The sequence below is a fragment of the Idiotropiscis lumnitzeri genome, chromosome 15 (assembly GCF_059441095.1).
Source record: "Idiotropiscis lumnitzeri isolate Australia: NSW breed Sydney's pygmy pipehorse chromosome 15, RoL_Ilum_1.0, whole genome shotgun sequence".
NCBI classification, from domain to species: Eukaryota; Metazoa; Chordata; class Actinopteri; order Syngnathiformes; family Syngnathidae; genus Idiotropiscis; species Idiotropiscis lumnitzeri.
The window spans coordinates 5,028,514-5,038,399 of NC_142405.1; the positions used below are offsets into that span (position 1 = coordinate 5,028,514).

The 9,886-nt window shown below is 41.7% G+C and overlaps 3 protein-coding genes across 3 annotated transcripts; all 3 read right to left on the reverse strand.

Moving 5' to 3' along the window:
- Positions 1-317: 317 nt before the first annotated feature.
- Positions 318-2,345, reverse strand: LOC148322412 (parvalbumin beta-2-like). Its single transcript, XM_088316174.1, has 5 exons — positions 2,282-2,345; positions 1,841-1,910; positions 1,625-1,757; positions 706-815; positions 318-635 (listed from the first exon to the last, which is right to left on the reverse strand). The coding sequence occupies exons 2-5, from the start codon at positions 1,899-1,901 to the stop codon at positions 610-612; spliced, it is 330 nt and encodes a 109-aa protein (XP_088172300.1). The 5' UTR covers positions 1,902-1,910; positions 2,282-2,345; the 3' UTR covers positions 318-609.
- An 859-nt stretch (positions 2,346-3,204) lies between these two features.
- LOC148322413 (parvalbumin beta-like) lies at positions 3,205-5,467 on the reverse strand. Its single transcript, XM_088316239.1, has 5 exons — positions 5,309-5,467; positions 4,760-4,831; positions 4,192-4,324; positions 3,707-3,816; positions 3,205-3,454 (listed from the first exon to the last, which is right to left on the reverse strand). The coding sequence occupies exons 2-5, from the start codon at positions 4,818-4,820 to the stop codon at positions 3,429-3,431; spliced, it is 330 nt and encodes a 109-aa protein (XP_088172365.1). The 5' UTR covers positions 4,821-4,831; positions 5,309-5,467; the 3' UTR covers positions 3,205-3,428.
- Positions 5,468-6,551: 1,084 nt separating this feature from the next.
- LOC148322414 (parvalbumin beta-like) lies at positions 6,552-9,317 on the reverse strand. Its single transcript, XM_088316238.1, has 5 exons — positions 9,159-9,317; positions 8,675-8,760; positions 7,782-7,914; positions 7,441-7,550; positions 6,552-6,792 (listed from the first exon to the last, which is right to left on the reverse strand). Exons 1-5 carry the CDS (start codon positions 9,281-9,283, stop codon positions 6,770-6,772), a joined length of 477 nt encoding a protein of 158 aa, XP_088172364.1. The 5' UTR covers positions 9,284-9,317; the 3' UTR covers positions 6,552-6,769.
- Positions 9,318-9,886: the final 569 nt, after the last annotated feature.

Below are 9,886 nucleotides of genomic sequence, written 5' to 3' on the forward strand. Positions count from 1 at the left end.
GATACAGTGGAAGGACCCGTTTGATTTAGTATATTTGGACTTGAATGCTTATGTATTTATTTATTTTTATGATTTGATTTGACTGTGTGGTTAATGTCATGAATATATTTTGTGTCGAAAAAGCTCCCCAGTAAATATAGTCAAAAGCAGACTGCCTCGTTTCAAGCGGAGGACTCAATTTGGCCAAATGTCGCCATCTAGCGGCCACAAGTAAAACCTTTCAATTTGATGTGAGGGATGGAAATTAAGTAGCGTGTCACTTTTCCTGTCCACAAGTTTATTCGCTGCTTGTTTTTATTTTTTCTTCTTTAGTCAGATTGTCACATAGTTCAAAAGACACATGATGAACCTCCGATAAGACCGAGGAACCGTAGCAAAAGAAGAATATTTATTCTTTTCTACCGTCTGTTTCTGGAAAGTGCATAGATTGGACAAGAAGCAAACTTCATATTTAAGACATGAACACAATCGCAATCATCCTTTTGTTGGACAGTGTGTGAGGAAATGTCTCTTGAGCAAATGTATAAAAACGATTTGTATTTAGATGAAAAGGGGGGAGGCGGGCGTTGTTGTCCCATGGGAGCGGGTCAGGTTGGTCACGTGGCCACTTTACGCCTTAACCAAGGTGGTGAACTCTGCGGACAGGAGAGAAAGCGCAGTCAGAATTTTGCACATTTGTGAGCTCTACAATGCCGGCGGTCGTACCGTCAACGCCAATTTTGCCATCGCCGTCGGTGTCGCCGGCCTTGAGGAAGGCCTTGGTCTCGGCGTCGTTCAGGGTGCGCGCACCCTGCTTGAAGTTCTGCAGGAACAGCCTGTGGCGGACGCGCGCATCGTCAGTCACATTTAGCTTTAGTTGCAATCAGAAATATGTATTTTGTATGATGAATTTGAATGATTATTAAAAAATATATTTTTATGTTCTGACTAAGTTAAGTTTGAACTTCTTGCTTTGAAGTTTGATCTATAAAAGCTTGCGCAACACAATTTTACAATGACGTCTCCGACAAATAATCCACCTTTTGCTGAATATGCCCATAATTCATGAATCTAACTAAATATATTAGATCAATTATTATAGTATTATCAGACCCTGCTAAACAAAACACAAAAAAAATATTTCCAATTGTTACACAATTAACAAACAACAGTTTTATTTTACCAATTTTATTTTAGTTTTACAAGTATCTTCATTAATTTATAATCAATTGTATAACTATTTTTTCATTTAGTTATAGTATTTCATCATATCATTATTTATGATTAATGTGGTTAAATGGTTTGATTTCTTCTCAAATTGATTCTATTGATTATGCATTTTTGCATGATCGGTATAATTATTTTTGGGGGGGATGGCCATCCTTAAAAGTGTCGGCAATTAAAATGTGCTTTTAGTCAACCTGTAACTGGGTCGTCGGTAACACGGCTAAATTCAAAGCTTGAAAATGATATAGTTAGGCTAACCCGTCCCCCCCAAAAGTTCACTGAACCACTTAAAAAATACTTGTGACACTCTCCGCCATTTGTGAGTCAACCAAACGTCAGTCGAGAGCATTAAAATGTCATAAAAATGAAAAGTGTGTGTCTTAAAAGTGCGTCTTCTATTTTGTGACCTTTCTCTTACCTGAGCTCCTCCTCCTCAATGAAACTACTCTTGTCCTGGTCAATGATGTTAAAAGCCGCCTTCAAGTCATCCAAGGACTTGCCAGCCAGGCCGCAGGTCTTGAAGAACTTCTTGTGGTCGAACGTTCCGGCGTCTAAATTCCGAGCGGGATGTCAACAGGATTAACGTGAGCGCCTTTGGTGTGCATGTGCGTGTGTGATTTTCCTTTTTTGCTACCTTTGCATCCATCCAGGGCTGCAGCGACCTCAGCATCTTGCAGTATACCGTGCAGGGCCATTGTGATGTGCTGTTTTCAAATCGAAAAAGTAAAATCAGCCACGCGAATTGCAAAAGAGACGATGGCATTCATCGATCCGACCCGCCAAACATTTTCCATTCACAGGTAGTTTTATTCAAAAACATCACCAGGACTTCTTGATTCCCCAATTTAGAATTCGCGCATACTAACTATGCGACAATTCCCAAATCTATTTTAGTCAAATGAACAGTTTTGAGTGGCAGGTCCCATTTGAGTTTGTAACTCAATAGGTTGTCAAAAGCGAGCGATGTCTTCTGCAGGCAGCTGACGCCTTTCCTTCCTCAAAACTTTCTGTCATTATGCCTTAAAAAAAATTTTCTCAGATTATTATCCTTCAACGCTTTCTGATTCAAACTCACCTGAGAGGGCGTGGTCTTGGTTTCGGACGGTACGGATGATGCGGGACAGGAGTCGGGGAGTCGACTGCAGTGAGCGCCCCCGTGTCACTGCTGACCTTTTTATAGGTTCACCCCATCGAAATCTGAGGCACTGGATAATTGACACCGCTCAAATGGAGAGTGGGACGAGAGAAGAGATGGGGGGGCGGGGGTGAACTTTTTGTCTCGTCGCCAGGGAGCGCTCTATTTTTAAAGTTTCACAAACGAAGACGCTTAAAAGGTGCGTTTGAAGAAGTCTGAGACCCCCCCCCTCCCGCCTCCACTCCTTTCTTGCTAAGAATAGTGCAACGCGGAGAAAGTGCAGGGGGGCAAAATGGAAGTGGTGCCATATTCAACAAGTGGAGTTTTGATTTTCAATGGCCAGTCTAGCGTTAAGTCGTAAATGGTGAGGACTTTTGAAGATCAGCGCAGAATCTCGACTGTCTAAAGTGCATCTTTTTACGCCCCCGGTAGAACAAAAAACGGAGTCGATGAGCACCGGCCGTGATGCTGCAGATTTATTTTTCACCTCTAGGTGGCACTGCTGTCCCATACTGTGGGGGTCTCGCTGGCCAGCTGTCATTTCTAACGCTAACAAGCTCTGAATTTGATCAGGGCTGAGTTATCCAAGATTGTTTTAGTGCAGATTGTTTTTACATGCTGTTGGACGAACCCCGATGGAAATCGCCACACCTTTTGAACCATGTCCAGTATGTGTGGCAGCACAAAGCAATTAAGAAAACAAATGCAGGTCGGGTCACTTTCACTTTTAACCTCTTCTATTCCAAAAGCCTGGCAGGCACAGGCGCCGTTTTTGCCCCTGCCAAACTCCCGAGCCCGTTCCGGTGACGTCATCAGTCTGCGCATGTGTTGACTGTGCACAAACAAGCAGGACATTAGAGAGATTGACTTTTACACCAAAAGAGTGTTTTTATTCCCGGTTTTTCACTCTGCCTCAATAGTGCAGACGGTGTCCAACTTGCACAAGTTTCTGAACATTCACACACAGCGGTGAAAGGAAGTGCTCCAATGTTGAGAAATAGTCCGCAGGCAACTCATAAATAAGCGATAAAAAAAAAAAGAATTATTCTTTCAGTGATGATTTCCGTATCCAGCGATGTTGGTCATTTTAGGCCTTGACGAGGGCTGTAAATTCTGCAGGAGGAGAAGAAGGCAAACGGACGTGAGGGACAGTTTTGGTGACTTTTCAAAACTTGGGATTTATTTTTTATGTTTTTGGTAGTTTACTCCCTGCTTACTATTTGGACTTTTTTACGTTTTTGCATTTTTTTTTTCTCTCTCCACATTTCCAAATAACATATTGACAAGACATCCAATTTAGATTGTTTGGTCTTGGTGGAGGTTCAGTTTAATTTGAAATCCATTTAGGAAAAAGTATCGAGTTACCCTCAATTCCGATCTTGCCATCGCCATCGCTGTCACCGGCGGCGAGGAAGGCTTTGGTCTCCTTGTCGGTGAGCGCTCTGGCAGATGCAGAAAAGTTCTGCAGGAACAGCCTACAAAGCAGGAAGACACTTGGAGTTAACGTTATTCTGGAATTGATGCAGTGGCATGTTTTAAAAAAAATACAAATTTTAAAAATATTGATATGCCTGTAAAAAAAAACTTTCCAACTTTAAATTCACAATTCCCAATAAAACGTCAATAGCTTCTGGATTTGTTTTTACTTTTAAATGTATCTATTTAAAAAATATACACGAAAATTGCAATTTCAAAACCGTACAAATTTTAAATTCCTCAATATCTGTATTTTAATTGACTTCTGTAAAATTTCATTGGCGTTAAACGAACAATTTGCCTATTAACAAAAATGCCAAAGTCATTTTAAAAAGTCTCTTTTTTTTTGCGTGTATTGTATCGTAATATCTTACTTGAGCTCCTCCTCCTCAATGAAGCCGCTGTTGTCCTGGTCGATGATCAGGAAGGCTTTCTTCACATCGTCGTTGGACTTGCTGGCAAGCCCGCACGCCTTGAAGAAAGACTTGAAGTTGAACGAGTCGGCGGCTGCAAAGCAAACGCTCGGGTGAAAAACACAACTTGGCAAGCAACTGTTGGCTCATTTGCTACCAGCCGAGTAAAAATAAAAGGCAATTTGACGTCTTAAGCCGTCAATGGCAGTAAATGAGTTAAATAAGCTCGAGAAAATAGATGAGAGCGATAACGTTGATTAGTTTAGATAAGTAAATAAATGAACTCGCTATCTAGCTCGCTTTACTATTCAGATCCATAGCAGGCCATGGAAAAACCAAAATAATTTTTTTCCTGTTTATTTGATGATATCCCAGCAATGACTCGGCATGATTACAATCTCGGCTCAGTCCTGCTCCTTACATCATTTTTTCCCCCCATGCTATTCATTTTTAAAATCACCGAGTGAGAAATTCCGCGGAATGGCCCGTACACAGAACAAAATATCGATGACTTTTCAATTTGAATTACCTGCACAACCATCTAGAGCTGCTTTCATATCAGCTTCATTGAGGACGCCAGAGAAGGCCATTTTTTTATTATCTACAGGAGGGAGACACAACAATAATCATAACTTGTAAATAAATCACATCAATTGCTGATTGAAATTTTCAAAGTGGCTTCAAGTCGGCAGATTGATGATAATTGCACTTTCATGCCTGCATTTTTACTCCGAACGAAAGCCAACCGTGATCACAATTTGAATTATGCCGAACATGTTTACGCTGCTATGTTATCCCACATCACTTGAGATGCGCGCCGCGGCCCCCCCCCTCCAAAAAAAGCGCATAGTAAACGGACTAGTTGACATCATCATCATCCTGAAGCGCAAAAATGCTCTTCATCCCCAAATCCTGCGCAGTCCTCCGATGTGATGGCACAATCGCCTCCTTCTCATTATTTTTTCATTATATTCCAAGCCAGAATGCAACAAGTGTCCAAGTGTGGCTCCTCATCGATCCTGGGGGTCTTTTTAGGCGGGGCGGGGCGGGGAGGAGGGGGGGGGCGAGGCGCACTCACCTTTGCGCTGCGTTGAGGCGAGTGAAAACTCCCAAGGCGGATTCCGAGTGAATGTCCCAACAGCGCTTTGCCTGCCTCTTATATATCCCGCGGCAACACCATTTACAGAGCTTTGAGGTTCGGGGTATCGGGTGCCAAGATGCAATGGCGCTCGAAAAAATGTGTCTACTAGTGCAGTCTATTTTTAGGGTTACAAAATGAGGGATGCTTCCACGTGCGCTCAAGCCGGCGGAGAAGATCGAGCGAGGCCGGTTTGACTTCACAGGTCGATTTGCTCACGAATGTGTTTGGAACAAGCGTCAAGCGTGATTGACGAGTCATTAAAGGAGCGACGTGGAATAAAAAAAAAAAAAAAAAAGTGCGCTTAATTATGTGTGGGGGGGGGGGACTTCCTGCTTAGTGGACCAATCCGAAGGTCGCTCACGGTTGCAAATGACAACACTCACGATGTGTTTATCGCCGTGATGATGACTTCGATCGTCAGATTACAGCCACATGCTCATTGACACATTTATATTGGGACCTCAAAAATGTCCCAGCTCAACTTTGTAATCTAAATGGCGATCCATTTAGATGAGTGGGATTTGAATTTTGTCATCACTTTTCTTTTTTAATCCAAATTAGTTTAGCCTTGAAAAATACGATGAAAAATACACTTTTATGCCACATGTTATTTGTCACACACTTTATATAGTTGTATGTCTTTATTGCTAAATTTAAGAATGGTTTTCCTGGTTTATTATTGAATGTTGCTAAAAAAAAAAAATCTCAAATGCTGCAAAAATGATCCAAAACACACAGCCAACTCAAAAAAAAAAAAAAAAGAAAAAGAAAATCTTCAGACTGGCCAAGTCAATCACCAGACTTTAACCCGATAGAGCATGCATTTAAACTCCAGAAGAGGAAACTGAAGGGAGGAACATCCAGAACCAGACAAGAAATTTAAGAGGCTGCACTAAAGGCCTGGAAAGGAAGGATTCAATAAATTGATTGTTTCCTTAACATTCAAACATACTTTGATATTATTTCCCAATTCCCAATTGCAAACTGGTATGTTTCCAAAATTCCTCAGGCTGATGTCGCATGGAAATTTACCGGAAATGAATTCACCATAAATGTTCCGTAACTTTCCAATCCTGCCCGATGGACAAACTGTGAAATGATTCTGTGATTTGCTTTGACTTCATTCCTTTGGCCTTTTTCTTGTCTTTTTTCATGTCACTAAAAGCAGCAGACAAGGTCATCAAATATTCAAATGCATTTTTATTGATCATTTCCAGGAAACTTGTTGATTCACTCCAAGTTAGCACACACAACTTCCGGAATCCATCGGGCCGACCACCAAGGAGAGCAGCAGGTAGACAAGCGGTTTTCAAATTTCGGATCATCCTGCTATTTGCGTCAAAATATCTGGAAAGTCCGGATCTTCCACTGGTCGTGGCCAGCCAGGGGCAGTTGTCGTTATTTCTGGAGATCGCAGAACTCTGGTAGAGAGTAGAACAGAAAGGAGGCGTTGAAATGTAATATGAGTGGGCCAATGTGACATTTATAGAGTGTGATTTCAGCACTAGATAGTGGAGAGCTCCCTCTTGCCCTCTCTTCACATCAACTATGTATAAATATTTTTTTATAAGCGGTAGAGAATGGATGGATAGTTGCCATTTTGGCTGAATGCCTTGAGGTCTGTTTATTTAAATAGAAAATGATTATTGATGTGTGAAAATTAATAGATGGATAAATAATTTATTCTACCTTCTGTTATGAAATTGAAAAGCATTTCATTACGCTGGAGAATAAAACTTTTTTTCTATTTTGCGATTAAGTGAAAAAAAAAAATGGAAATAATCGTTTGTTGCAACTCTAGTTCATTCTGAACAAAGCCACTTCCGCACAGGGTGTGTACACTTATGCAACCACATTATCTGAGTGGTTTTTAAATTGAATTCCCAGGGTCATCTTAACTGTGGAAAAATGTTTTCAAATGATTTCTTTTACAACACAAAAACAGGATTTAATGAGGGGTGTGTAGACTTTTCTTATCCAATGCTTAGTGGAAATTGGATTGAAAATAGGATGATAGTTGAGCCTGGGTGGAGGTCTGCACTCAAATATCTCATTCCCCAGACACAAACCTTCGATTGCGATCTTGCCGTCGCCGTCTCGGTCAGCTGCCGCCATCAGCGTCTTGGTTTCAGCCACCGTCAGCTCTCTCGCATCGGGAGAGAAATTCTGAAGGAATAGTCTGACGGAGGAGCAAAACGATGCAAGGACTCAATTTGTATCGTTGACATTTTTTTCCTTTTCTATCGCAAGTGAAGCTTTTTGCCATTAGTGCGCCCTTTGTGAGTTAATTAACATTTGTAGCTCTCAAAGAGTGACGTCTGCTCGAGGGCTCCGAAATGCATCCACGTTTGTGTTTAAACCTCCAAGCCACTCGCGCTTACGCCGAACACGCTCGCTCGCACACACGTACTTGAGCTCGTCCTCCTCTATGAATCCGCTCCCGTCCCGGTCCAGGACCGTGAACACATTCTTCCAATTTGCTTCCGGCAAGTCGGCCAGACCCACTTGTGAGAAGAACGTTTTGTAGTTGAATGTGCCCGGAGCTGTGAAGTGATTAAAAAAAACAACAAAATGAAATGAGACAAGAGCAGCGGTCACTTTGACTTTGGACTTCAGCATCGTATCGTATTGCAACGAGCGCTCACGCGAGTCAGTGCCGAGGATGGCGTCCGCTCATTCGCTTAGATGACTTTTGGTCAGCAACGCTCGACATTTAACAATGTTGAGCCTGCAGTGCTTCATCGTCTCGTATCATTAAAGGTTAAAAAAAATAAATAAATAAATCTCTTCGGCTCCAACACAAGCTTAAATGTGGCAGTTGATGAACGAATGAAAATGATCAGAGAATAAAACAACATTTTTAAAGCATTAACTGCAATTGTATCATCTTAAAGTTAAACACAACTGAACTGTGAGCTGCAGAAAAAAAAATCATTTCCGCTTTGGGGAATGACACGTATTTTGCCTCCAGCAAAATCGGAAAAGTCAGCGAGTTGGCCCGAAGCGACACGACCGAGCCCTGACATTCAGATTTCATCTCAGCGGGACCTGAGCGCTCACGCAAACGGAATCACTGCAGTTAAATAATCAAGTCCTGCGACGTGTGAGGGGGCGTGTGGACCACGAGGCAGCAGTGACAAGTTAAAAAAAAATGCAAATACATTTTTCAGAAAATGTCAACCTTTGTGCCATATATTTGAGAAAATATATATTTTTAAAAATTTTTAAATTTATTTATTTATTCTTACGTGCAATCCCGATTAGCGTGCGAAAGCCCTTCGGATGCCCGCCGGCTTGACTCACCTTGACAGGCCTGCACGGCAGCCTGGATGTCCTCGTCTCTCAGCATCCCCGCAAATGTCATGATGCTCGCTTTCCTCTGCGCTTGCCTGAGGGAGTCACGCACATGCACGCCAGTGATCGTCCGGCAAGGTGTTTTCTGCTCTCAGATGACGCATCACATCTCAATTTAAAAGCGTCTATTGGACCTTTTTGTTTCATTCAGCAAAAGGTACAAAAATATATATCGGTAGTCAATAAAGAGAGATGATCATTCAAGCATCATTTGTTGATCGACTCGCTGATTTTTCCAAATTTGTGCATGTGTCCTAAATGTATTTTTTATTAAAGTAGCATTTCTGCTTCTAGAACTACAGTGGCTCCAACTTGCTTTCTGACTTATTTTGGTTCAGAATCTTGCTTGTTCTAATGTCTTTACTTCGCAGAAACTATTGCTATAAATTACTTTGTGCAGAATAAATAGCGAATAAAAAAAAGATATACTCACTGTTCTGCAGGCTCAAAGACACCAACGCAATCTTTGCCAGTCTGCGATGCGTTGTGCAAGGAGCAACCTGGCGCATCTGTCATCAAAGCCGTGAAGAGTTTCCCCCTCCTCACCACAGCAGGCATCCTCCTCCTGCTCCTCCTGCTCCTCCTCCTTCATCAGTTAATCAGAGCACGTAATTCTCTTCGTCATATTGTTTTTTGCAAACTTGCAAGAATGCTCTGAGCAGGAGTAAATAATTCAGTGGTGCAATTTTTGCGTGATTATCGCTGCTGCCGATATGTTTGAATCCAAATAAATATACATACAGATGGGTTGCATTTATGAAGATTGTTTTGTATCCTCAAGGCACTTATTTATTTTTTCCTCAATTGCAACCTGCTTATGTTACCGTAGATGGTGAAGAACAACTGGCGGTTCCGAGTCCTCAAGGTTGTTGTTCAGTATGACTAACAGAAGTCAAAAGTAATCATCCAATTGATACGCGACAATTCTGTTGCTTGAGCCAAATATTGTATATTATATAATACTGGATCTGATGATTTCAAGTTAAGCCAAGGCCACATTTGGTGGTGGTGTTGGGAAGCTTGAGGGCCAGCAAAACAGTCCAAAATCCAGAGACCAGCATGTAAGTCAGTGCAACAAACAATTTGAAAACTCAATGAGCTTTAACGAAGCACGAAAGCGGAGGAACAGGATTCGCGCCTGACGGCAACTTCTTACATTTC